Raw genomic sequence first — 27,637 nt, 5'->3', positions numbered from 1 at the left:
AAACCCTACGCGTCTATAGTTTTGAAATGCACTGTAGACTTGTAGTAAAATCAATCAGTTACAAGTCTCTGGTGTAAGCACTCGTCATATTTTGAGTACAAAGCCGCCACGATGAGCCGTTGCTGACCGAACAGTGCACTGTGTGTACGTGTAGTGCAACAAAAAAGTTCAAAAAACGCGGGAAAATCGCGGAAACGCGGTCTTTTAAAAAATCGCAAAAAAACGCGGAAAAAACGCGGCCGCGGAATCGCGATTTTCCCCGGGGACAGACTATTGCATGTACTGGCTGGAATTTCTGATTTTTGTGTCTGGTGCGCTCCTACTTGTATTCTGTTTCTCCCTGGTGGGTTTTACCGGTAATTTTTCTTGAGCAGTGTTTCTGCGAAGTCTTTTCCCTTGACCCTCTTGTTCGCTTCCCTTTCCGATGATCCAATCATGTACGTGAACAGTGAACAGTGAAGTATCATTCACAGAGCAGAACTAACAGAGCAGAGTCATGATAAACTTTTCTAAGTAGATCTACTCGCGTGTTTTGAGTGTTTGAGTTGAGGTAGAGTCGTGATGTCAAGTTCATTAATTCACTCATCCAAATTTTTCTTTAAAGAGTTCTACAAAAGTAGATGGATATCCGGATACACATATATGTGCAAGATATGACATTTTGTCGCCCGGAATAGAAGGGATAATTGTGGCCAACTACATTTGTAACTTTCTTTCGGCTGCTGATGGTGAGTCCTGGTGACCGTGACGTACCGAGTTGTGCCGGGTTTCGTCACCATCGATTGCACACCGTCCATTCTACAATGTACAAGTCCAAGCCCACCCTGCTGGCCTGGCCAAATCCTCGGATTCTTGGCAGGGAGTTTACAAGTACCGGTAGTAAGTAAGTACAGTAACTACTTACTTGTTCGACTCCATGATCCTGAACTGTCAACATGTCCTGCATGGGGAGCCAGTGGGGACCTGGATATTATGTAGACTCGCACCCTTTATTTGGCTTGTTTGTAGGTGTGTCGGGGGAGTGCACTGCCGATCCACGTGGTACCGTATCGCGCAGTGTGCCCACGTGCCACAGCCACGTACATGCACATCGCGTATCTTCGATTTTGTTGATTGGAAGCAGTCGACTGTACGACTCGTACTAGCTCAGCCAAACTCAAACTAAGTCAAAGCGTCAAAGCAAGAAATCAGTTTTTAGTACTTTTACAATTTTCAAGATCATGCATTATTGTACTGCAAACTACCTATAAAAGACCCACTCAACAAACTTTAAGTCGAAGTCAACAGCTTGTTAGTTGTTGCTGTTCCGAAGATAGGTCCGTGGATGTCCTGGCTAGGTGACAGAACGACCTCCCCACCTTATTGTAGATTAGCATCCTTGTCGTGGCTAGCCACCGAACCCCGAGTCCACAATTACAATGCCTAATGATTTCGGTTTGAGAATTCACGGTGCCTCCCAGATTGTCCTAATCTGCAGCAATGGCGAAAAGGTGCTCAGCGGTGAGGCGCAGAAGTCGGTGGTTACGTTGGAGTCCAGCAAAGGCCTGACGGTGATTGTTGACTTATGGGGTCAAATTCGCGACTTCGGCGAAGATGATGAGATGTGGAAGAAGTACGAGGGAGCTGTATATCAGGGATACCTTGATGCTACTGGAATGTGTATCATGCCAGGTGAGGGAGGCACAGCAAGAATGAATTATAGCTACATGTATATCAGTACATAAAAATGTACGATTAAAACTTGCCATTTATTTTAGTGCATCCATGTACGATGTGCATGTACTATATTAAAAGTTTAAAACACAAAAAAAGAAGAAGAAAAAGACGAACCCTTCAGTCCCATCCACAATATCACTTTTTGCCATGCGATGTGCGACATACGACACTTGGGACAAGGAAATGCCGGTCGCGTACTTTCGCAAGCACTCGCAAGGCCGCTGTCGCAGAAGTTGACCAAAATTCAACTCCTGCGACGTGCAGCACACAATGTACATAAATGGAGTACAGTTTCTACACTGGGTACACATGCAGTGCACTTGCTTAGTATGTGCACTGCAAAGGGATGTCGCGGACACCAACAAGATAGTGAATGGTGTGTCACGGTCGCAGCTCGCCGCAGATGTCGCAATGTCGCAAAGTCACATGCTGCGTTGCCGAAAGTGGTACTTCGAAGTACATGTGTTGTGAATGGGCCTTTAGTATGGGGAGAAATTTGAAAAAAAACTTGTCCCTTTTCTCATCCTTCAAAACTTAGGTAAAAACGAGAGAGCTGCCAGCTCAGGGCCCTTCCTATGCTCGGTATTTGCCTAGATCATACGTGTTATTCCAACTGATAGAAACTTATTTGCCATTCAAAACACATCATCCGCATTGTAAAGACGTTCATATCAGTTTGAATAACGCGCATGATGACTTATATGTTGGTAATACGAAGTATAGAGAGGAGCAAGGTTGAGTTCTGCCATGAAAGCCTACAACTTCAACATCTTTGCTTGTAGATCTAGCCGCAGACATACGGTTGAGAATATGGCCAGAATTGTCCAAACATTGAAGACTTCAAGCTGGAGTGACTGACACTACGCTATATGATGTGATGTCATTCTCCTGCTGTTTTTGCTTTTGTTACTGTTGTGCATGTGTGTGTGTGTGTGTGTGTGTGTGTGTGTGTGTGTGTGTGTGCACGTGCACCGGTCTTGCAGGGTTGGTTGATGCACACACGCATCCCGTGTGGGTTGGTGATCGTGTTCATGAATTCGCAATGAAGGTGAGTCGGCATCAACCTTCATTCTGCTAACTACCTGTAGTCTGTACACATCAGTCGGTAGTATAGTGAGATCTGACAGAAGCATTGATGGTACACACATACATTGAAGTACATGTACTGTAGACTAGTGTCACTGGATTGACGGCAAGAAAGCGCTGTCCTTTGGTTTGGACTGTGCTGCAATTGAATAATAAAGCTGACGTTCGTTGTTAGTGTTCATCTAGGCGCGTGACTGTATGCCTGCCTGTGGCCGCTTGCTTTGTCCACGTTGTGTTCAGCTGGCAGGTGCAACGTACATGGATGTGCATGCAGCTGGCGGTGGCATACACTACACCGTGGATCATGTGCGTAAAGCCAGCCTGGAAGAGCTGACCCAGCCGCTGGTCGGCCGGCTCAGACGCATGATGCAGGGTGGCACCACGCTGGTCGAAGCCAAGAGCGGCTATGGCCTGGACGCACCCAGTGAGATCAAGATGCTGCGTGCTATCGAGAAGGCACGATCCATCGTCCCGATTGACATCAGCTCTACCTATTGTGGTGCTCATGCCATACCAAAGTAAGTGTATGAGCAAAAGTATTCCCTGGAAATTTATTTTCGTTGTTTTCATCAAAGGTATTCTCGGACCAATGCCATATTTTGTCAAGCTTTCGAATGCATTCTGCTGGTACAGTACTCTTGACAGCTGTAAAGTAAACACCTCCTGCTTCTTTGTGTGTTGCTTCTGTTCCTATGTTCCACGAGGTGGCATGCCTTCCTGCTGGTGATCTCCGGTGACGGAACATACCATAGGGGGCAAGAAAGCTTCATTTTTAAAGAGTAAAAGAAAACTGGATTTGGGTGCACATAAAGTTTTTGGCCTGTGGGTCACAATTGTGTGACTAACGTCAACCATATTATAGCACCATCTTGGCATGCCTGTAGTGAAGACTGGCACAGAAGTGACTAGTTCTTCACCCACGTGTGAGCTTTATGCAGGTCTACAGCAAGTATTCTGTTACTAGATTTAACTACGTAACGTAGGAGTCTCACCCAGGCAGTAGGCGGTATCATTAGATCTTGGTGCTGCTACCGTTACTGCGACTGGGATAATGGGAAGAATGTTCTTACTGCAAAGCTTCATTTCTTGGTTCTCTGTACTCTGTTCACTTTCGCTCTGTCTCTCTCTGTCTCTGTCTCTGTCTCTCTCTCTCCCCCTGTCTCTCTCTCTCTCTCTCTTCTCTCTCTCTCTCTCTCTCTCTCTCTCTCTCTCTCTCTCTCTCTCTCTCTCCCTCCCTCTCTCTTTCTCTCTCCTGTGCCTTAGGGGAAGCACTGAAGAGAAAGCTACTGATGATGTGCTAAATGTGCAGCTGCCTGCCATTCAGCGTCTCAGAGAGGCTAAGGAGCTGAAGGTGGACAACATTGATGTCTTCTGCGAGCAAGGAGTGTTTGGGATTGACAACACTCGCAGTATTTTAGTAGCCGGCAAGAATCTTGGTATGGAGGTCAACTTCCATGGTGATGAACTTCACTACACCGGCTCAGCCGAGGTAGGTAGCCTAGCATAGCTGTGGCTAGCTTGTTACTGTCACGTTGATCATTATCTGTCTGTAAACATGCGATGCCATATTGTAGGGGTGACATGCTTACCCTTGAAATCCGGGTTGAGCCAGGTCTCATTTTAAGACATAAATATCCAGGGGTGTATCGGCCTTGCTTGGCCAGCTACACGTGTAGCGAGTTTCAATACGGAGGCAGTGCTGAGCTTTGGACGAACGACTAGACAACTGTGGATATGCAGTAGTGAAGCTTGAGAAGAGCGTGTGCGCATCATAGTTCAGAGTTTGGTGTGGAAGAGTGACAGCAGAATGGCTGAGCGTTTAGGATCAGTGTCTGAAATCGTCAATTGATATTGTTTCTTCAGGGAAGTGCCGTGGGCGAACATAGATGCCGTCTGACCAGCAGGCAGTTGACTATGCAGTGGGTGAATCAGTTTGGTGGACTGTGAGGCATGCTCGGGACGTTTTGAGTTTACGCTTGGAGCGAAATGTTAAACATGCAGTGGGGTTGATGACATCACGCCCTGGTTTATCACTCAATTCGAAGCATTATGTCATTCGCAAAACCCCTGTGGTGCACAAGCGAGATGTTGAGCCTGAAACTTAATATTTCAAAGTGTGCAGAATACTTTGGCAATTCCGGTAGCTGCTTGTGGCGGTCAATGTCTTGTTTGTGTACATATATGTGTGTTGGTGTGCAGCACTGTCATTGTGTGGTGTGTACAGTCATACTCATGGAACTGTTGTTCGTATTGTGCTTATGTTCTCTCTCTCTCTCTCTCTCTCTCTCTCTCTCTCTCTCTCTCTTTCTCTCTCTCTCCGGCCCGTTCGTTCTCTGTGTGTTCTGTAACAGCTGGGTGCATCACTAGGTGCCCGTGCCATCAGTCATCTGGAAGAAGTGAGCGAGGCCGGTATGGATGCCATGGCGGAAGCGGGCAGTGTAGCTGTACTATTGCCAACCACGGCGTACATGCTGAGACTAAAGCAGCCACCTGCACGGCAGATGATCGAGCGAGGTCAGTTGTCAAATCTAAGCCTGTATCCTGCAGTTCGAACCTCTACCTATGGAATTCAAATACGCATGTACGATAGTAGTACATGTACATGTAGCTGTTCTTTGCTGTACCTCTACGTCTCAATCAGAAAGTTGCCAGTTTAGAGAAACTACGTTTCCATGTACTGGCCTGCTGCCTTTCATACCTCAATGACCAGCATCAGTGAACAAATGTTGTGTCTTTCTGTTGATTGGATAATTAGACTAGTTAACCAGGCTTTAGCGTAACTATGTTGATCCGGTTTGAATGTTACAGGTTATAATCTGGAAAATGCCTCGTTGTCAGTTCCAGATGTATTTTCATGGATCTCTTCTTGAGTACATGATGCGAATTACTGAGGAAGGGGGGCTACAATTGTGTGTGTGTTTGTGTATGTGTGTGTGTGTGTGTGTGTGTTTGTAGCCAGGTATTGTCCACTAGTGCAATAGCCGTGGCTTGGAGTTATGCTACATCTGTTTCGCCCCGCTTTCTAGTACCGTAGAACGGCTAATTTAGCGGGTAACATTTTTAGCGTTTACTGAATCAGGACCAATCCGCGGTGAAATATTTTTTATTGATCCGTGTAAAAGATGACTAGTACATGTACTGTACTGTACATGCAAAATTTTGATTAGCACGGCGAAACTTTAGCGAACCACTCCTTTCGCTAAAATCGCTAAAACATCACCGGCGCTAAAATTAGCCGTGTTTCAGTACCTAAATTATGGTTGGTGCATCTCACTTGCTAATGCTGCCTGTGTACACCTGTTTCTACATAGGTGTTCCCGTGGCACTCGGTAGTGACTTCAACCCAAATGCCTACTGCATGTCTATGGTAAGTGGTCAAGTGGCTAGTTTCCTATCTTGCCCATGTCCTGTACAAGCAGATGGTGCTTGTACAGGTGTTCCGATGTATGTTGAAACACATAGAGGTGCGTGCGCTGACTGGTCTTCGTAGACAGGTTGTCTTTATAGACAGTTTGTCTCTATAGGCAGGTTGTCTCTATAGGCAGGTTGTCTCTATAGGTAGGTTGTCTCTATAGGCAGGTTGTCTCTATAGGCAGGTTGTCTTTGTAGACAAGTAACTATAGACAGGTTGTCTGTATAGACGGATTGTCTTTATAGCCAGGTTGTCACACAGGTTATCTCTATAGACAGGTTGCCTCTTGCGCCAGTGGGCCATTCCCATGGTAGCCAAATTAGTATTGAGGTTGATGATCCTTTGAGGTTGATCGACAGGCACACAAGCACATGAGGTATTCATTCTGCAACATGCAATGACCTGTATGTGTGTACTGCTTCAGTGCAGTGCATGTGCTAGTACTGCAGACACATGCATTTCCCTTCAACCAACCAAAGCTGTGCCTGGAGCAATTGTTCGATTTGAACTCTTTGATTTGCCGCGGGCTGCTGTTGACCGCAACGCCTCTCTTCTCTTCAAGTTCTGTATTTGTCTGTTGTTGCCTGTTATGGCTGCTAACAATACCTGATTGGTTTCCAGCCCATGGTGATGCACTTGGCTTGTGTCAACATGCGAATGACCATGCCGGAAGCCCTGGTAGCTGCCACCATCAACGCGGCAGCAGCGCTCAACAAATCGGACACGCATGGCTCCATCGAGAGAGGCAAGGCATGTGACTTCGTGCTCATCCAGGCACCATCGTGAGTAGTGTGTTGTGTAGCTCTGTGTGTGATCATGTGCTACACAGGCACCATCGTGAGTAGTGTGTTGTGTAGCTCTGTGTGTGATCATGTGCTAGCAGTCACTGTACATGCATGGGATGTGTGATCCTGTGCTAGCAGCCACTGTACGACGTGATCTGCTATTATGTAACATGAAAGTAAAATTTCAATTTTTGCTGGCATGCCGTATTTTTTCTCAGAACGACTACTGAGAGTATAAAGAATGGCCCGGTTTCATGTTGCCATATACGTGTACCAAATTTGGTGGATATCAAAGCACTATGAATGGGTTTCCTCGTCACTTGTTTTGAGCGTGTTTTTCATACACACAAAGTAGTTGTACTATTACCGTAAAATCCCGCCAGAGCGCCAAGTCTCTCCCATGCGCCCCTCCCTGACTTCTTGTCAGGGCAGTGAAATCCTCGTATGACTCTGTGAAGTGTGATGCCGGACCCCACTGCAGACGCGTGCTCGGCCCGGTTGGAAATGTACGCGACAGTCCACTCCCTCTTGACCAGGGATCGCACAAACCCTGGGTTTTGATGGGTCTCTACGACTTCCTGCTCTTGACCTTTGGTCGGTGTACGAGCCACACGCACATTTTTCGTAGGGTGAGTACTTTTTCATGTAGTACCAAAAAAAAAAATGCGGCAAGTAGGACTCACACACCCGTCCCTCTCCACCTGGCCCTACTCGAGGGGGACTCACACACCCGTCCCTCTCCACCTGGCCCTACTCGAAGGGTGGCGGAGGTAGGGGCGCTCTGGCGGGATTTTACGGTATGTGCCATTGAAGGACGATCAGAAGGATGCATCTACAGCAAAGCCGGTGTTCATATAGTAGGACCCAATGGGACACATTTCTGCCGTTCCTCCAAACTTGGCACGTCCAGCACCATACGTCAATGGGCCCAAACTAAGTACATGAAAGCAATGCCAGAGGAAAAGGAAACATTAAGAACTCAGATGGTGAGCCAAGGAAAAAAATTGTAACATGGAAATTGTGGGAAAAGTTATGCGATTGAGTCCACCAACCACATCTGACTGTTCAAAATCTGGTTTAGTTGGTGGACTCGATCGCATAACTTGTGCCCACAATTCCATGAAAAGGAAACAGTTAGCTTATTCAAGCAACAGTCCGATCGCTAGCATAAAACCTGATGTACAATCCTGAGCGAAGCTTGTAGTGGTGAAATTCCTAGATTACAGCATTATGCTGGTGTGGTGTGGTGAAATTCCTAGATTACAGCATTATGCTGGTGTGGTGTGGTGAAATTCCTAGATTACAGCATTATGCTGGTGTGGTGATAATAAACCATCACAAAAGCCTGAACACATGTATAAAAATGACCAGTTCCTAGCTTATGCCTGAAGTCCTCGCCACCTAGACGGAGGTTGTCAACGTCAGCATCACCACTCGAGTTACCCGAGTCAGATGAATCCGAATCCATTTGGCTAGCTGCTTGCTGGGTAAACTGGAGGCAACTTGTGAACAGCGTATCATATGGGAGATTATATGGGAGATCATCGTTGAAGTCCTCGTTCTTAACGGCGATGCCACACTCTACTATTCTCTACTACTCTACTATTCCCTGCATAATGACTTCATACCACGTCTTGAAATGGGTGCTGGTTGACCAACGGCAACGATCAACCTCCAGTCGTGCCTGCTTCTTCACCTTGATGCCAAAGAGTGTTCGGAACGAGTAGTACCAGTGGTAACTTTCGGTCTTGTCTTTAAAGGCGTCTGCCACTTCTGTGCCACGAGTTTAAAGGGGAAGTTCAGGCAAAAATCTAAATTTCACCAGTTGTAGTCTTCGGGGTGCTGAGTCGAATGGTCTTGGCCCGAGAAAGCTGAGACGCTCCCTTCCTACTTGAATCCCAATCGAACTCGCGCACTTCCACCGAAACTGGGTGACTGCGCCCTACTAGATGGGGATTTGTATGCAAAATGTCACTAAAAGCGCCATTTCGTTCTTATAAAAGCACGGATGACCGCGATTGGCCCATATGTTGTAGTCTTTTGGACGCTGAGTCGACTGGTTTTGGTCCGAAAAGGCTGCGATGCAGCGTTCCTCCTTTATTCCCAATCGAACATGGTTTAACAAGCGGTCACGTGCTCCTGGGTGCCCAAATCACCTGGTCACCATGCCAGCAGGCGACAAATTTCACACCAAGGTTCAACTCGAGTGACAGGAGTGCACCCGAAAAAGGTCAAACAGGCTAGTAAGTTGTACCCTGCAGGCACGGTGACCAGGTGACTGGTGTACGCAGGAGCACGTTCGATTGGGAATAAGGGAGGAACGCTGCATCGCAGCCTTTTCGGACCAAAACCAATCGACTCAGCGTCCAAAAGACTACAACATATGGGCCAATCGCGGTCATCCGTGCTTTTATAAGAACGAAATGGCGCTTTTAGTGACATTTTGCATACAAATCCCCATCTAGTAGGGCGCAGTCACCCAGTTTCGGTGGAAGTGCGCGAGTTCGATTGGGATTCAAGTAGGAAGAGAACGTCTCAGCTTTCTCGGACCAAGACCATTCGACTCAGCACCCCGAAGAATACAATAATTAGCGATTTGCCTGCCTTAATGTTAAAGGCTCTGAGCTGCTGGACGAACTGTGCCAGCTGTATCTCGTAGCGCACCGGAATTTGTGTACGCGCATCACACTTTGGTCGGCGTTTTAAATTATGGACGCAGTACCTTTGCTGTCTTTCATGCTTCGGAAGAGAGTCACATGTGAAACACATATGCCGATGGACAATAGGAGTGTCGAAGCTTGTCATCCATCACGGCAAAGCACTCCCTTCAGCATTTGCTCAACTGCCCACTTGACGCCTTCCCGGTACAGGCCAACAGTACCGTGGCTGCCGTAAGCTGCACCAGCGCCAATACGAGTGCATTTCGCAGATAAACTCACAAGAACTTCATCCATATCAAACGATACCATTGGGACATCCTGTTCACACACAGACAGTTCACCCGCTGACACACACTGGGAGGGCTGATCTGGTGGCGGCATAACACCGCTCTTGATGGGCACTAGAACACCAGAGTCGTCCAACTCCTTTTCAGACCGTCTGAACATTTGTTTGCTTACTCCAGAAGCATCAGCTACCTCTGCCTTTGACCTGTACTGGCTTGCAGTTGCTGGCGAATAATATGCCCTTACAGCCCGCATAGCGTGCTGTTGCCGTTCGCCTCTCGATCTCTTCTGTACAGACGAGTCACAAGCTCCGTTCTGTGCAGGACCATCAGTGGTGATGGGTGCTGAGTTGTTCCTACTCCTTGACCTTGTTCGAGGTAGGACAGTGGCTGCGTTCGATTATGCACTTGAATTGATTCATGAATCCCTTCGCATGCATTCAAGTCGTTCGATTTTCATGTCATGAGCCCTGGAATCGATTCGGAATCCATTCACGCTATTCACATGGGGTGATGTGAATAGCGTGAATCGATTCATGAATGGATTCATGAATCGATTCGCGGGCATAATCGAACGCACTCACCGTGACCAAAACACTATCCTGCAATACAACTAACAGACGAGTACAGTGATAACAATAGGGTACTTTTCACTAGCCATCCGATACTACACACTTTACAAAGTTCCCTTATATAGCGGGCAAGCTGGCTTCATAGTCCATCTTTTGCTCAATCTGCGTACTAGTCCATATTTTTCGCATTTTAGGGTGCGTTCTTAAAACCTCTCGGGAAAAGTACGAGAGCTGTTCTTATATCCTCTCCGAATTTAGGAGGCTCTCCAAGCTTTCCAAGCTTCAGAGGTGGTTGAAACTTGGAGATTCCTGCGGTTTGGGATCAGCGCATGCGAACTGCAGCTAAACGCCATGTGTTGATCATGAGTGTACGCATTTCCATTTTCGCATACACGCAATGCGTACTATACTCGTGGCACTCAAGATCGCGGCCCCTTTGGCGCTTCATAATGCTTCACATGTGCAGAATATCTCTGGTATAATTTGAGAACGGGTCTCGAAGAAGCTAGAGAATATACGAGGTATAAGAAAAGTGTATGGCATATCACTTACTGAGTCTCTGGTGTATTAGAATTTCCGACCGTGATACCAATAATAGCTGGCACGAACATTTTTCTAAGCACTCGCAGACTCCACTGCAGCCACTCATACGTCAGGTGCCTCAACTCAAACTTTCCAAATACGGTCTCTTCGCTGCACACGTCACTTCGAAATAAATAAATAATGGAATTCACCAAATTTTCGGGCATGGCCCATCCTCAGGGTGAAAACATTTAACACCCGAACAGTTTGTTTTTATTTTGATGTACTTGCTCTCTTACTATACTACAGTGCTGGCAACTGAAATCCGACCCCTGAGCGGTGCGCTCAGATCGCAGACCCAACACGGGATAGTAAAACTACGAAATAGAGACCGCTAGAATGTGAACTCATCGCTAAGGGGTCGGATTTCAGTTGCTAGCACTTTAGTAGTCTACAGGCGTTACGGCAGGGATATAGGGAGATAATTAATTTTCAACAAAAAATACGACACTACTCAAAGGCGAAAGCTACAAGAAAACTAGTTGAAGCAACGTACACAAAATATTTTACGCACTGAACCTTTGTTCAGTGTTTAAATATTTTGCGTACAGCTGTGACATGTTGGGGCGAGATCCCATCACTATGCCATGACGAATGCAGGACCTGTTGTGGTGCACAGTCCACGGATGAAATCCTACTTTACTCAATTTGTTACATATTGATTAATAAATAATGTTACATAATAATAGATCGCCTTGTACATGCATGAGTTGTGTGATCATGTGCTAGTGCACGAGTTGTGTGATCATGTGCTAGTGCATGCATCATGGTGGGTTGTGTGATCATGTGCTAGTAGAAGTACATGCATGGGTTGTGTGATCACGTGCTAGTAGTGCATGCATGGGTTGTGTGATCATGTGCTAGTAGCCACTGTACATGCAGGAGTGTGGGCCCACTATGCACCATGCACTCACGATTAGCGTACACCACGGTACATGTGAGTGGGGGCGGTTTATTGTTGAGAGGAATTGTGGATTAGGATGGTGGTAGCAGTGTGGCAAGTGCAATCTGGACTGCCGTAACACTTCTACAGTTACCATGTCAGTCGTGCTGAGCTGATGACACATGCAGCATGCGCAAGCTCACGTTAACGCTGTGACCATAGCTCTGCAGCCCCTACTCTCCCTGCTGTTTTGTTATTGTATATTCTGTTGTCTTCTCCCTTTCTGACGTGTACTTACTACTTAGTAAAATAAAATATAAATATAAAATGCATTGGCTACTTGCAGGGCTGCTTAATGCAGCCTTGTCGATAAATACTTTTATGCACCCTTGCTTTCTTATTTTTCCTCTCTCGTACTGAACCAGGTGGGAGCATCTTATCTACCGCTTTGGAGACAGTTCTCTAATTCGGTATGTGATTAAAGGTAATGACATACTATATACCAACCCGGTGCTATATACCGAGCGGACGCAAGACGTGGATCTCTGAGACACATCCTTCTCAGATCATGGCAGAGAAAGAAGAAAAAAACTACTGGTATGAAACCTGGTGATCACCCCAGGCTAAAATTAATTATCAATACTGTCTTAGAATAGTGGTACACTTTGATGTTTGAGAATGCTGCATGCTTACCACAGAATAATGTGAACATTTTATGAGCAGGAATTGCAGGAAAGACTGAATACATGCTATTGTTAGTGCACACACACACATTGCTGCGCGTGCTTTCGGTGATTAGTTATTAACAAGAACTTGTTTCCGCTTTCTAACTCTACCCATGTCATTTTACCTTATTCATGGACTGAAGAATTGTGGGCTGAAGAATTGTTTCTAGTTGTGTCTCTGCTTCATTTTTTAACGCTATGGCCATTTAACCTTTTTACCATGGAACTTCACGTATCATTTCTTGTATTGCATTGTATTCAGTTTCTTTAACTTGTGACTATCTATGCCTTTGTTGGGCAGGTGATGCTGTGCCTAGGTCTCCATTGGGCAGGTAATGCGCTCATAGAATAGCATGAAGGCTTGCTGTCGTTGAACCGTGTCAGGCTGCACTGGCCTCTTGCTGCGGTCACTCACACAATACCACTGGCCGGTGTCGGTGCTGTAGCTGTAGCGGTGGCGTGTCTTCACGTACGTCACGTAATGTCCACCGTAGCTGGTGCCGGAGTGGACAACATTGGCGAACAGCGAGTACTTGATCGGCTTGTCGCCTTCTCTCTGCAGGTTCAGAGAAGAGCATTAGCATTGGCAAGAACGCGCAGCGCCGCGTAACAAAACCATGTCTATTGAAAGTGCTACATCACAGCCAGTCTAGAGTGATGGCAACGCTTACTTCTGGATCCACTCGGGTCCAGTTTTTGTATGGATCCATTCATGTCCGGGTGGTTTCCCTTCACAGCATAGTGACACTTCCACCGGTTGTGACTGGACCAGACCCTCCCACTCAGGAACCCACTTCTGGTACAGGAAAATCTTACACCTGCGTGCGACACGGGATGCCAACACACCACATACACTATACTTATGGGCAATGTTTTCTTGACTTCTGATGTCACCACTTTCAACCCTATGGTTCACTTGGCAGCTTCACGATAGGACATGACGAAAATCATCCATCCGGCTTGCAAGCCAGATGATGGCAATTTAGGCAAATCTTAAAATTGACCACATGGTTGTATGATTGTAGTGTAACTGGGAATGATCAGGTCTGCTCTAGCATTTTCCTTATACATGTGGGTGCTGCTGGTTATGTTCCGGGATTGGATGATATCCAGGCACGTAGTGCTGGGTTTCCCTCTCAAAGGTGACCAGTTAATTGAGGTTCCACTGTAGAGGGGACGGTTTCAAATAGGACACAGGTTGCAAACCGGAACGGACTCAATATTCACTTTCTCTCTTGGTATTTTGATTAGAAAACATATGTCACAGTGAGACTACGATGTGTTATACTCCGAGCCAAAATTTCATGGCTCTGCGATGACCAGAAGCGCCATATCAAGCAGGTGAGTTTTTGACGTGTTGCTTCGCACTGCGACTTGAGTTTTACGACTTTCGACAAAATCAACTTCTTGTCGCAGGTAAACAGCGGCTCGCCTCTCGCCAATAAAGCACCGCATACCAATCAAAACTAATGGAAGCACACACAAGGCTTATTTTTACTCTGTACTGGCCATCGTGGAGCGATAGCAATTACCTAATTTCAGACCCAGAGTGAATTTGACGTGCACTCTAAAACGTGTCCGGTTTGGAGCCACCTCTGATTTGAACTTTTTTGAAGCGAAAAATTGGGCAACTTGGAGGCAATGGGTCAACACAAAGGAGTGGCTCAGTTCGATTGACTCTGGCCCCAGAGCAAACTTCAACATGCCAGTTTCCTTCCACAAACATATTTCGAGTGAAAAATCAACGCTGATGATCGGTTTGGGTCTATACAAATTTGGCTGTCAAAGCATCCCGGTATCGAGCCGTCCCCTCTACCCATGCACATCTGGGCATGTTTCGCCATGCATTGCACTTTCGTTTGCAGGCCATTCTGTCAGCTAGCCTTCCAAAGCTCTACAGGCGAGTCCTATTTGGAACCCCCCCCCCTTTTTTTTAATGAATTGCACACGATGTCTAGCCAATAAAAAGCATGCACGTCATCTATAGTGCCATAGTTCATGCTATTAGCAGCACTTCTTACTAACCTTGACGCATCTCTCGTTGCAATACTTCTCTATGTCCAGCTTGAGGGGAAACGGAATATGGTCTTGACACTTGCGGTCAGTTTCAGGGTCCGTCCGTTGGAGATGTAGGACAAGTACCTCTGGAATAGCGCTGAGCTTTTTCTGGCTCTCAACACAACGATTGTCTGATAGCATGCCTGTGTGCAAATAACAACGGAACAACAACAGCGTATCATACCTGCAGGTTGGCCCCTATGCTGCACATTTGCTTTTCACAGCAACACTACGGGTGAAGGAGGTGTTGCTATTGCGGCGGCGGTGTTCACCTGATCACTGTTTCCACAACATGAGGAGTACTGGCTGCAGGACTAAACTGCACAACCAAGTTCAGGGCGCCACCCAGTTTTCATAGAACTGGGGCCAGCAGTTCTACCGGTAATGCCTACTTCTCAACTATAGTACCAGACAGCCCACTGTGATTTATATGGGAAACTCATAATGCGCTAACAATTGGTTCAACTACCAGTTCATTGCCTTGGATCTGATCATTGCCTTGGATCTGATCATTGCCTTGGGTCTGATCATTGCCTTGGTCTGATCATTGCCTTGGGTCTGATCATTGCCTTGGGTCTGATCATTGCCTTGGGTCTGATCATTGCCTTGGGTCTGATACCTGCTCAAGTACTCACCTTGCTCTGTTCGGGCCTCATCCAGGTTCTGGCAAGAAGAACATGGTTGAAGAAGGGATTCCGGGGGAATAGACTCAATGGCAAAGTAGTCTCCCAGCCAGTCTTCAACGTTGAGCTTTCTACTTGTGCTGTTTTGCCTCTTTGACGCTGCTTTGCCTGCTGCCGGCAATGATATTGGTGCTGGAGCTGTTGGTGGTGATGCTATTGTTGCCACTGATGCCACTGCTGCCACTGATGCTGCTGCTGCCACTGATGCTGCTGCTGCTGCTGACGGTGGTGGTGATGCTGCTGTCAGTGATGTTGTTGCTGTTGCGGCTGCTGCTGGTGCTGTCAGTGATGTTGCTGCTGCTGGTGGTGGTGGTGCAGTTAGTGGTAGTTGCAGCAGTGGCTGTGGTCCTGATCCTGCTGCTGTTGCTGTTGCTGTTTCTGCTGATACTGCCCCCGGTACTATCAACGTTGGTGCTGGTGTTAATGGTGCTATCGATACAGTTGCTTCTGTTGGTGGCGGTACAGTTGGTGGTACTGCTGGTGGCGGCGATGGTCCTGCTACTGCTTGTTCTGTTGCTGCCATTGCTGGTGCTGGTGCTGATGGTGTCAGGGTTGGTGATGCTGCCGCTGGTAGTGGCAGGGTTGGTGGTGATGGTGATCGCACTGCTACTTTGTGTACTGGTGGCGAAGGTGATCTAGGCGGCGCCAGCGGCAATGCTGCTGCTGTTCCTGATTGCACTGCTGCTGTAGCTGCTGCTATTTGTGGTAGTGGCGGTGGCGGTGGTGGCAGTGCTGGTGTTTGTGCTGATGATGCTGCTGCTGTTGCTGCTGCTATTGGTGGTAGTGGCGGTGGCGGTGGCGGTGGTTGCGGCGCTGGTGTTGGTGCTGATGATGATGCTGCTGCTGTAGCAGCTTCACCAGCTAGTGCTGTTGCTGCCTGTGCTTCAGCTGCACCTGGTGCCGAGGCTTGCGCTGGTACCGGTGGTTCACTGTTATACCTAGATCTGATCTTTGATTGTCTTTCTGCATCTTGGACGAGTGTAGTACCAAATTGCGGGTCAGTATCGGGGGCAAGATGATCAAGTTGCGGCATGTCAGTGACGGTTGCCAACAGCGCTGTTGCTGAAGCTGGCTGGTGAATGGCATCTCCTCCTTCTGTTGTGTTTGTTCTGTTCTCTTCAACAACACTGCTAGATGGATCACTTCTTGGGACAGCTACACATGATTTTGGTGCACCAAGTGAGCTGGAACATTCTGCATCGTTGAGAGATTTATCTGCTTCAACACCATCAGCTCTCTGTCCTGGTTGCATTGCCTCCTCACAAGCTCTTTGGTCAGGTCGCGTTGCCTTATCGTCAGCTCCGGCTTGGTCTGGGTTTGCTGTCTTGTCACCTGTTAAAGTTGGACTTTGGTCTGCATGTGCAACTGTCCGGGCAGTTTCACAATCCACGTCTCCAGTTGGTGTGCCATCATCCTTGTGCTGGTTAGCAGTACGCACCTGCGCGTGCAGCCGTGTTGCTGGAGAGCCTTCTTTGCTAGCACTAACCGCCGCGCTATCCGTTTCTAGTGGGACACCTGGCAGTCCGGTTTGTAGCAAGGGCAGATTTTGGTCCTGCTCATCAGTGAGATAATTGTGTATGGAGTCTGGGGATCCTGTCTCTCCATCAGTGGGACAATTGTGAATGGAGTGTGGCAATCCTGTCTCTTTAGTAGTGGTATCACATGGACTTTTACGCGATAATGTGGAGCTCATATCTGTTGCTTCGTGTGCATCAGCATCAGGAGGATCTGTGTCTGCTGTTGCTGGGCAATTGCCAGTGATGTTATCACCTGTATCCTGTTTGCCTGATGCGTCTCTGGTCTGAGCGGTGCCACCTGTGCTGGATTGTTTGTCAGACAATGCTACTTCGTTGTCTTGTTCACCATTCCCTTGCGAAGGTGATCTAGGCGGCGCCAGCGGCAATGCTGCTGCTGTTCCTGATTGCACTGCTGCTGTTGCTGCTGCTATTTGTGGTAGTGGCGGTGGCGGTGGTGGCAGTGCTGGTGTTTGTGCTGATGATGCTGCTGCTGTTGCTGCTGCTATTGGTGGTAGTGGCGGTGGCGGTGGCGGTGGTTGCGGCGCTGGTGTTGGTGCTGATGATGATGCTGCTGCTGTAGCAGCTTCACCAGCTAGTGCTGTTGCTGCCTGTGCTTCAGCTGCACCTGGTGCCGAGGCTTGCGCTGGTACCGGTGGTTCACTGTTATCCCTAGATCTGATCTTTGATTGTCTTTCTGCATCTTGGACGAGTATAGTACCACATTGCGGGTCAGTATCGGGGGCAAGATGATCAAGTTGCGGCATATCAGTGACGGTTGCCAACAGCGCTGTTGCTGAAGCTGACTGGTGAATGGCATCTTCTCCTTCTGTTGTGTTTGTTCTGTTCTCTTCAACAACACTGCTAGATGGATCACTTCTTGGGACAGCTACACATGATTTTGGTGCACCAAGTGAGCGGGAACCTTCTGCATCGTTGAGAGATTTATCGTCGAATGTTGGTGATGTGGCCATGTTTGTGTCAGGGGAGAACTTTCTCTCAGTTGCAGGTTTGTCCTCTTTGATAACTGGCCCGTTCACCCCCTCAGTTGCAGTGGGTACTTCCTTCGATGTCAGTATTTGGTGAGACTGACCAACATCCTCACGAGCATGCCCCTCTGCCACAACACCATCAGCTCTCTGTCCTGGTTGCATTGGCTCCTCACAAGCGCTTTGGTCAGGTCGCTTCGCCTTATCACCAGCTCCGGCTTGGCCCGCGTTTGTTGTCTTGTCACCTGCTGAAGGTGGACTTTGGCCTGCATGTGCATGTGCAAGTACTGTGTGGGCAGTCTCACAATCCCCTTCTCCAGTTGGTGTGTCACAATCCGGCTTATGCTGTTTAGCTGTACGTACATGTGTGTCAAGCCGTGTTTCTGGAGAACCTTCCATGCTGGCATTGACCACCACACTAGTGGTAGCACATGGGCCATTACGCAGTAGTGTGGAGTTCGAGAACCCTGCCTTGCTCTCGTCATCCGATGTTCCGTGCACACCAGCAGCACGAGGATTGGTGTGTGCTGTTGCTGGGCAATTGCCAGCCATGTCAACACCTGTATCCTGTTCGTCTGATGCTGTCTGAGCGGTGCCACCTGTGCTGGAATGTTTGTCAGACAGTGATACTTCCTCGGCTTTTTCAACATTTCCTTGCCGATCTTCTGCAGTATCTGCTGTAGAACTGGAACATGTCCCATCAGGTGATGATGGTTCTTCTTTCAAGCCAGATGATTGCACAGCGTTAGAGGCTGCTGGTGTGTCGCCACCGGGCTGTTCAGCTGTGCTCAGGGTTACACTGGGCGAGCCCTCACCTTGCTCGTTCGGACTGGTTAGCATTGCGGAGTTGTTCTGACCAGAAGAACTGCTATCGGACGACGAGACATCACTACCAGCTTTGGCAATGACATCACTACCAGCTTTGGCAATGACATCACTACCAGCTTTGGCAATGACATCACTACCAGCTTTGGCAATGACATCACTACCAGCTTTGGCGATGGACGATGCATGTACATTGTACGCATCTTCTGTCACAACAATGTCGTTTCTCATGCCTGCTGCTGCTACTGCTGGTATTGCATTTGCACTTGTTGCAGCTGCCACTCCACTTGTGTGTCCGGCTTCTACATCTCCACAGGCGCCCTTGACAACCCCTTTGACGCGTTGAATGCAGCCCGGGGGTTGTGCTGCTGCGTTCACCTCACCTTCGGCTGTTCGACTTGCACTGGGTGGACTAACCAATGTCTCAGGCCGTGCATCTCCGTCATCCTGGCTTTCAGGTTGGCTCTGCAGTCAAGCACCAGAAGAAGATGCATGGTCAATGACCCAACCGGTGTGATCACTACACGGTGAATAGAAAGTGGCAAACATACTCAGAATTCAAGACTACACCAGAGTGAAACCTCTCCCACTAAATGCATACCTTGTTGCCGCCGCTGTGAGGAACTGTCCAGCTGCGAGCGGCTGTGCTACTGATACGTTCCACGAGTCTTTTTTCCCTCTGCACAGAGCCAACCCACAGGTCCAGGCTCACCTCGCGCCCCTCTCCTGAACCAGTCTGCCTCTTCGTCACCTATTTGTAACAAGCCAGAGTAGAAAGAATAGGTCAGAGCACTAATATTGTATTAATTGCATCCTGTCAAGTTTCTGAGTGGTGAACTTGACACATGTGATCATGGTGTTCATGCACATGACCATATATTCACCGCTTCACTGAGTTACATCCACGGTTACCACTTGCAGATGGGATGCGGTCTGGCAGAGAGATAATACACAACAGAGTGAACTGCTTCAATTCTTCACGCGAGCTCGTGGAATATATCAACTGAAACTGGATGTGATCAAGAACACCATGTACATGCCAGTCTGAGCCTAGAAGAGTAGAAGAGTAGAAGAGTAGAAGAGTAGAAGAGTAGAAGAGTAGAAGAGTAGAAGAGTAGAAGAGTAGAAGAGTAGAAGAGTAGAAGAGTAGAAGAGTAGAAGAGTAGAAGAGTAGAAGAGTAGAAGAGTAGAAGAGTAGAAGAGTAGAAGAGTAGAAGAGTAGTAGAAGAGTAGTAGAAGAGTAGAAGAGTAGTAGAAGAGTAGAAGAGTAGAAGAGTAGTAGAAGAGTAGAAGAGTAGTAGAAGAGTAGAAGAGTAGTAGAAGAGTAGAAGAGTAGAAGAGTAGAAGAGTAGAAGAGTAGAAGAGTAGAAGAGTAGTAGAAGAGTAGAAGAGTAGAAGAGTAGAAGAGTAGAAGAGTAGAAGAGTAGTAGAAGAGTAGAAGAGTAGAAGAGTAGAAGAGTAGTAGAAGAGTAGAAGAGTAGAAGAGTAGAAGAGTAGAAGAAGAGTAGAAGAGTAGAAGAGTAGTAGAAGAGTAGAAGAGTAGAAGAGTAGAAGAGTAGAAGAGTAGAAGAGTAGAAGAGTAGAAGAAGAGTAGAAGAAGAGTAGTAGAAGAGTAGTAGAAGAGTAGTAGAAGAGTAGTAGAAGAGTAGTAGAAGAGTAGTAGAAGAGTAGTAGAAGAGTAGTAGAAGAGTAGTAGAAGAGTAGTAGAAGAGTAGTAGAAGAGTAGTAGAAGAGTAGTAGAAGAGTAGTAGAAGAGTAGTAGAAGAGTAGTAGAAGAGTAGTAGAAGAGTAGTAGAAGAGTAGTAGAAGAGTAGTAGAAGAGTAGTAGAAGAGTAGTAGAAGAGTAGTAGAAGAGTAGTAGAAGAGTAGTAGAAGAGTAGTAGAAGAGTAGTAGAAGAGTAGTAGAAGAGTAGTAGAAGAGTAGTAGAAGAGTAGTAGAAGAGTAGTAGAAGAGTAGTAGAAGAGTAGTAGAAGAGTAGTAGAAGAGTAGTAGAAGAGTAGTAGAAGAGTAGTAGAAGAGTAGTAGAAGAGTAGTAGAAGAGTAGTAGAAGAGTAGTAGAAGAGTAGTAGAAGAGTAGTAGAAGAGTAGTAGAAGAGTAGTAGAAGAGTAGTAGAAGAGTAGAAGAGTAGAAGAGTAGAAGAGTAGAAGAGTAGAAGAGTAGAAGAGTAGAAGAGTAGAAGAGTAGAAGAGTAGAAGAGTAGAAGAGTAGAAGAGTAGAAGAGTAGAAGAGTAGAAGAGTAGTAGAAGAGTAGAAGAGTAGAAGAGTAGAAGAGTAGTAGAAGAGTAGAAGAGTAGAAGAGTAGTAGAAGAGTAGAAGAGTAGAAGAGTAGTAGAAGAGTAGAAGAGTAGTAGAAGAGTAGAAGAGTAGAAGAGTAGTAGAAGAGTAGAAGAGTAGTAGAAGAGTAGAAGAGTAGAAGAGTAGTAGAAGAGTAGAAGAGTAGAAGAGTAGAAGAGTAGTAGAAGAGTAGAAGAGTAGAAGAGTAGAAGAGTAGTAGAAGAGTAGAAGAGTAGAAGAGTAGAAGAGTAGAAGAGTAGAAGAGTAGAAGAGTAGAAGAGTAGAAGAGTAGAAGAGTAGAAGAGTAGAAGAGTAGAAGAGTAGTAGAAGAGTAGAAGAGTAGAAGAGTAGAAGAGTAGAAGAGTAGAAGAGTAGTAGAAGAGTAGAAGAGTAGAAGAGTAGAAGAGTAGTAGAAGAGTAGAAGAGTAGAAGAGTAGAAGAAGAGTAGAAGAGTAGAAGAGTAGAAGAGTAGAAGAGTAGAAGAAGAGTAGAAGAGTAGAAGAAGAGTAGAAGAGTAGTAGAAGAGTAGTAGAAGAGTAGTAGAAGAGTAGTAGAAGAGTAGTAGAAGAGTAGTAGAAGAGTAGTAGAAGAGTAGTAGAAGAGTAGTAGAAGAGTAGTAGAAGAGTAGTAGAAGAGTAGAAGAGTAGAAGAGTAGAAGAGTAGAAGAGTAGAAGAGTAGAAGAGTAGAAGAGTAGAAGAGTAGAAGAGTAGAAGAGTAGAAGAGTAGAAGAGTAGAAGAGTAGAAGAGTAGAAGAGTAGAAGAGTAGAAGAGTAGAAGAGTAGAAGAGTAGAAGAGTAGAAGAGTAGAAGAGTAGAAGAGTAGAAGAGTAGAAGAGTAGAAGAGTAGAAGAGTAGTAGAAGAGTAGTAGAAGAGTAGTAGAAGAGTAGTAGAAGAGTAGAAGAGTAGTAGAAGAGTAGAAGAGTAGTAGAAGAGTAGTAGAAGAGTAGTAGAAGAGTAGTAGAAGAGTAGTAGAAGAGTAGTAGAAGAGTAGTAGAAGAGTAGTAGAAGAGTAGTAGAAGAGTAGTAGAAGAGTAGTAGAAGAGTAGTAGAAGAGTAGTAGAAGAGTAGTAGAAGAGTAGTAGAAGAGTAGTAGAAGAGTAGTAGAAGAGTAGTAGAGTAGAAGAGTAGTAGAGTAGTAGAGTAGAAGAGTAGTAGAGTAGAAGAGTAGAAGAGTAGAAGAGTAGAAGAGTAGAAGAGTAGAAGAGTAGAAGAGTAGAAGAGTAGAAGAGTAGAAAAGACCGGTTTTACCTCCTGTAGTATCAGCTCACACTTACTAGTATTTGAAACACTCACCCTTCATTTGATTAATAAATCACACTCTATATTTCACACTGCCCCTTACACGTATAAAATATTCTCCCTACCTAGCTATCATCGCCAAGGTAGATTTCCTTCACAATTGTCTCATGAAAATGGGGTAGGATGGTGTTGAATGTCCACCTCGTTCATACCATTCAGGCGCGTACGCAGGGGGGGGGGGGGGGGGTCCCGTTGCCCGGAAACCCCCCAAATGTTCCAAACGAGCAACGTTTTTGGGCATACTAATATTTTGGTAGGGCGCACGATCGATCTGGCAAGAATGCAAAACTTCAACAGATCGTAACTCAGTCAAATCTGGCTCAAATCCAACGATCCAAATATCCAGGTCGAATAGAAAACTCTCAGCGGTCGGTTGAAACAATTTGCGACGCGCTGCGAGCGAAAAAATGCAACGAAATTCGTTATGCAGAACCTCTCTACTAAATCGTTCGTAAGTTGAGCCGTGATCTCGCAATTTCAAAAGCGCGCAGTGCCGGTGCGACTCGAGTATCGAGAATTTGAGACTTTCGTCACGCTGATTTGCTCAAATTTGCAGGGGCTTCACTTGTGATATTTTCAAGAGTACGCAGCAAACGAATCGAAACTCTGCGATCAGGAGAAACGAAATCGCTGGAGCAGGACGTGTTCGGGCCTTTGGCCCAGTTTGGGGAATTTTTCGCACCGTTGCTGCACTCTACCGCTATAGCATATAGCGCTGGATACGCTGGATATGAACATGGCTGTACCATGTGTACTGTGTCCTGGCTATCATGTTCGACCTCATTCTCTCCCTGGACGGCCTGGTACCTTTCCCCTTCCAGGAAGCCTAAGATAATGAAGATTGAGTGAGTAGAACTGAAGTTATGATCCAAAGAACACGAAAAAATGCATAATTTTGTAAATTTCCTAGGGCTCTTTAGAAAGAGTTAAAACGAGTCATTGTTTGTGATTCGGTTGGAAACCCCCCTAGAGGTGACCCTGCGTACGCGCCTGCTATTCATGGCTGAAATAACGACCGGTTGTGGTAGGTGCATCAGATCATCAATATTTAACTTGTGTATCCTTGAAGAATGGTCCAGTCTTTCCCCACAGCAAGACATGAAGAGTACATACAAGCAACCCCAAGAGTGTGTAACTGCCTGCGCAACCTCTATACAGTGTGATGACGACACAACTTCACATCACGTGACATGGTTCTAAAGGCTACACTTGCAAACATTGCAAACGGTGACCACCAAGAGAGTTGAACCCAAAGCAGGGTTGCGTACAACCCTGTATCTATCATGCACGGGGTGCGAATAATGTGTACAGGTTTGTCACGACGGTGATGTGAAGTTCTGCCGTTGAAGACCCCATAGCTGGAGATGCTCACTCTTGGGGGTTATGTACTCTTGATGAAATGTGCAGCTCACCGGATAGGTGAAGGTTACACGGTCCTCGCTACCACCAGCAGCTAGTACTTTTTGTTCCGTTTGAAACCCAAGTACCCTATAATCTGCTGAGTATCCATGTGCTCAATCCAATTTTAGGAGATTTCTGTCATTGATGCAACGAATTGTAACATTTTCTCGAATATTGCTTTGGCAAATGAACGAATACTCTATTTTCCCGATATGCCTCGATCACTTCAGTCCATTAGACACAACAGTCATGTTTCATACAGATCAAGTGGATAGTCGATAATCAATGGTGAACGAGCAAAACAAGCCTTACAGTTCTCAGAACTTGGCACTGTGTGAGATTCATCCAGTGTAATTCCTACACTTTCATCTTAGGCCCACATACAAGAACTGTAATGTTTTATAGAATAGGATCCGAGTCCACAAAGAACGAAACAGTTCTGTCCGCAGATTGAGTATTTCGCTCCTGCTCTTGTAGCAGTTGAGCACTCTCGTGTGAGGTAGTGCCTTTGTTGTTTGCGTTATGCAGAGCTCACTGACTTGTCAGTTTGAGCACTCTGGCAAGGTATGTTCGGGCCTGGCTTAAATCTGGCTTTGGGATCTTCATTGCTATCGGGTTCGGCCTCATTTTGTCTGTGCTGTGCTAATGAGTCCACAAAGGACGAAACAGTTCTGTCCGCAGATTGAGTAGAATAGGAGTATTTTGGCAACTACTGTTCAAGAGGCTAAATAAACTACCATGGACGTTGGGTCTATAGGCTTCCGAAGTCAAGACACCATGCTTCTTGACAATGAACAGTAAAAGACCAAGTGATGACAAGCAAAAGTTGCGCTGCGCTGCCTACACGTTACTGTCGTGCTGCCTACACGTATTGTGTTTTCAGTGGTCACCGCTTCACTTTGACTGGAGATTGTTCAAACTGGCAAGGAGAACTTTCTGTTTTGGTCTTGAAGAATTTTCTGGTTTGTTGATACTAGTAGCTGCGGGTTTTCTGCGGAGTGTACACCAGCACCAAAAGATATGTTACGATTGGCTTCCTTCTGGACAAGGAAAACTAGAGTCGATCTGTCTCAGAGCCAAAGAAACCAGCAATCGTCACAATAGAATAACAGAGAAACCAATTATTGTTTCTCGGCTACAGACTAAAAAGGAACGACATTACCGTAACACCAATGTCTAAACAAAAAAATCAGCTATTTTTAAAGTATTTTTCTCCTTCTCTACACGGCGAAAACTAGAGAACTCAGCAGCAAGTTGAAAGATAATGAACTTCGCGGCTTCTTTTTTCCTGCTCTCTAGTAAAAATCGTGAGTGACTTGACTTTTGTTTGTCACCACTTGGCACATTTGCTATGCAGTTTTAGACTGAGCTGTGATGGCAGACTTTGTTGACCTATTCTACTCTGCATGATTAGCTCAGAGTGACTGGACATAGCACTCAGCAAGCAAGATAGAGCGCAGCAGAATGTGGCAAGTGAAGCTCTATCCCAGCATAATGTCCACGAGCTGCGCAACGTAGGACCAACAGATGGACCCTACATAGCTACAGGAAGGCCAAAAGAGCCAAGTCCTGACAAGCCCAAAGATGACGGCGCAACCCCAAGTCCTCCACCCAAGTCCTCCAGCAACGCCAAGTCCTCCAGCAACGCCAAGTCCTCCAGCAACGCCAAGTCCTCCAGCGATCCCAAGTCCTCCAGCGATCCCAAGTCCTCCAGCAACCCCAAGGCCTCCAGCCAAACCCCAAGTCCTCCAGCCAAACCTCAAGTCCTCCAGCCGAACCCCAAGTCCTCCAGCCGAACCCCAAGTCCTCCAGCCGAACCCCAAGTCCTCCAGCCGAACCCCAAGTCCTCCAGCCGAACCCCAAGTCCTCCAGCCGAACCCCAAGTCCTCCCGCCGAACCCCAAGTCCTCCCGCCGAACCCCAAGTCCTCCCGCCGAACCCCAAGTCCTCCCGCCGAACCCCAAGTCCTCCCGCCGAACCCCAAGTCCTCCCGCCGAACCCCAAGTCCTCCCGCAACCCCAAGTCCTCAAGCAATACCAAGCCTTCGCCTCACACAACCCCAAGTCTTCAAGCAACCCGAAGGCCTCAAGCAACCCGAAGGCCTCAAGCAACCCCAATGCCTCAAGCAACCCCAAGGCCTCAAGCAACCCCAAGGCCTCAAGCAACCCCAAGGCCTCAAGCAACCCCAAGGCCTCAAGCAACCCCAAGCCGCCTCGAGCAAACCCAAAGTCTCAAGCAAATCCAAAGTCCACAGAAGGCACGTGAAGCATACTCGGGTTGCTTAGCAATGACAACCCCGAGAGAATATTCTGCAGGCAAAAGCAGAACTTTGAACATTACCTGTGAATTAAGAGACATTCACAGCACTTCGTTTAGAACATCCCCACATCAATTACTGCACCGAATTACTATACCTCTAGAAATCTATTTTATATTTCCAATATATTCATGATCTTGCCAACTTGTATCCACAGTTCCCTAGAACTTTCAATACGTTTGAAGGACAACCTGAACAGAAACAGAGTATTGTGTACCTTCCTACCACCAGGTCAAAAATAGCATGATGAGAAATTGGCATCAGGATGATTGATAACTAGTAACTAGAGAATGGGGTTTTACGTGCAAGGTACCGTTATGTTCTGTACCAACCACGCACGTACGCACGCAGCACGCCCCCTCCCCCCCCAAAAAAACATGCAAGCATGTGACACATTCATACACACACAGATAGACACACCTGTACACACAGTTTATTTCTACACTGCACTGTCTAAACACTCACAGCTTTGCACCGACAGCATGTCCGTGTGGTCTCAATCTCCAAAGCAAATACTCGATCCACAAATGTCGTCTTCCGGGCAAGCTCCTTGAAACACACTGCAGAAAAGTAAGCGAAAGATCAAGCAATAAGCACACAATGGCTATTATGCTGTGTAATGTATCTTTCCTTGGTCCCAATCTGTCTTTCCCATGCCATTGTACAATCATTGTACCATCAACATTACAGTATTTTCCAGTTGTATGGCAACCCCATACTTGAGACTCCATTCTTCAGACCCCATACTTGAGACCCCATACTTGGGACCTTGATTTTTGAACTCCGGGTTGTAAGTCGACTTTCCCTTTTTAGGTCATGAAAGGCTTGTAACCAGTCAAATACTAGTAACAGCAACTGATACATGCAAATTGCACGGTGCTAAACTGGATGATACCAACAAAGCGTACATACCACTTTTAACATAGTCATCATAGTCTGTGCCACACTGCTTTTCAAGTTCCTTTCGTGTCGCCTCCTGCAGGCACTGAAGGAGAAAAGCAAAAGAAAATTTCCCAAAGAATCAGACAGTAGACCAAAAGAGGAGGGATTTTGCTTGTTTCTTGCACTTTGCAGGAGAGACCACTTGACTTTCTAGTGAGTGAGCAAACATATCTATGTGTAGGTGTGTGTATGTTAATGTGTGTATGTGTATGTATGTTTGTGTGTGTGTGTGTGTGCATGCGCATGTATAGGCATGTACGCGCACGTGAAGCACGAAATCAGCAATGAACGCTACTTCAAGGACACAAACTTTCTGTTACTGACCCGTTTCTGCTTTGATCCAGGCGGTCTCCTTGTCATTAAAATGTGACATTCCCAGCGAGTGAATGCTGTCCCAAACTACTCTTCTACTACAACACACCTGACCAATGGTCCAACGTCAAAAAAGGCAAATGGGGATAGCTGCGAGACCCGGGAAAATATCGCGGTGAACAGGAATAACCACAAAAATAATCATCTCTGTCGCCGTACGAATACGCTGGTTGCCGGGAAGTGATGCTCGACAGAAAACCACAGATTCAGTGCACATGTGTCATGTCCCTGGACGCTACAGACATGACACCTGTAC

At 46.6% G+C, this 27,637-nt stretch overlaps 2 protein-coding genes across 2 annotated transcripts in view; one reads left to right on the top strand and one right to left on the bottom strand.

Moving 5' to 3' along the window:
• The first annotated feature begins 1,185 nt into the window (after window positions 1–1,185).
• Window positions 1,186–12,992, top strand: LOC135814206 (probable imidazolonepropionase). Its single transcript, XM_065327295.1, has 8 exons — window positions 1,186–1,671; window positions 2,700–2,764; window positions 3,043–3,320; window positions 4,066–4,291; window positions 5,154–5,316; window positions 6,114–6,169; window positions 6,836–6,996; window positions 12,406–12,992. Exons 1-8 carry the CDS (start codon window positions 1,419–1,421, stop codon window positions 12,527–12,529), a joined length of 1,326 nt encoding a protein of 441 aa, XP_065183367.1. The 5' UTR covers window positions 1,186–1,418; the 3' UTR covers window positions 12,530–12,992.
• The window catches only part of LOC135814205 (pneumococcal serine-rich repeat protein-like), a 30,702-nt gene continuing 15,583 nt past the window's right edge, over window positions 12,519–27,637 (bottom strand). Inside the window, exons 9-14 of the mRNA XM_065327294.1 lie at window positions 26,980–27,052; window positions 26,533–26,627; window positions 19,376–19,525; window positions 15,399–19,239; window positions 14,731–14,906; window positions 12,519–13,261 (exon numbers count right to left, since the gene is read on the bottom strand). Coding sequence (XP_065183366.1) covers window positions 13,019–13,261; window positions 14,731–14,906; window positions 15,399–19,239; window positions 19,376–19,525; window positions 26,533–26,627; window positions 26,980–27,052 — 4,578 coding nt within the window. The 3' untranslated portion in view covers window positions 12,519–13,018. The remainder of the gene's footprint in view (window positions 13,262–14,730; window positions 14,907–15,398; window positions 19,240–19,375; window positions 19,526–26,532; window positions 26,628–26,979; window positions 27,053–27,637) is intronic.

This window comes from Sycon ciliatum, chromosome 4 (assembly GCF_964019385.1).
Source record: "Sycon ciliatum chromosome 4, ocSycCili1.1, whole genome shotgun sequence".
Classification (NCBI taxonomy): domain Eukaryota; kingdom Metazoa; phylum Porifera; class Calcarea; order Leucosolenida; family Sycettidae; genus Sycon; species Sycon ciliatum.
This window is presented reverse-complemented; position numbering and strand designations above follow the sequence as displayed.

Excerpts from the sequence above, each read along its gene's own strand:
- LOC135814206 (XM_065327295.1), top strand. The coding sequence starts at position 1,419 with ATGCCTAATGATTTCGGTTTGAGAATTCACGGTGCCTCCCAGATTGTC. Across the intron at positions 6,170-6,835 it reads ATGCCTACTGCATGTCTATG|CCCATGGTGATGCACTTGGC; the intron begins GTAAGTGGTCAA and ends ATTGGTTTCCAG. Across the intron at positions 6,997-12,405 it reads GTGCTCATCCAGGCACCATC|GTGGGAGCATCTTATCTACC; the intron begins GTGAGTAGTGTG and ends GTACTGAACCAG.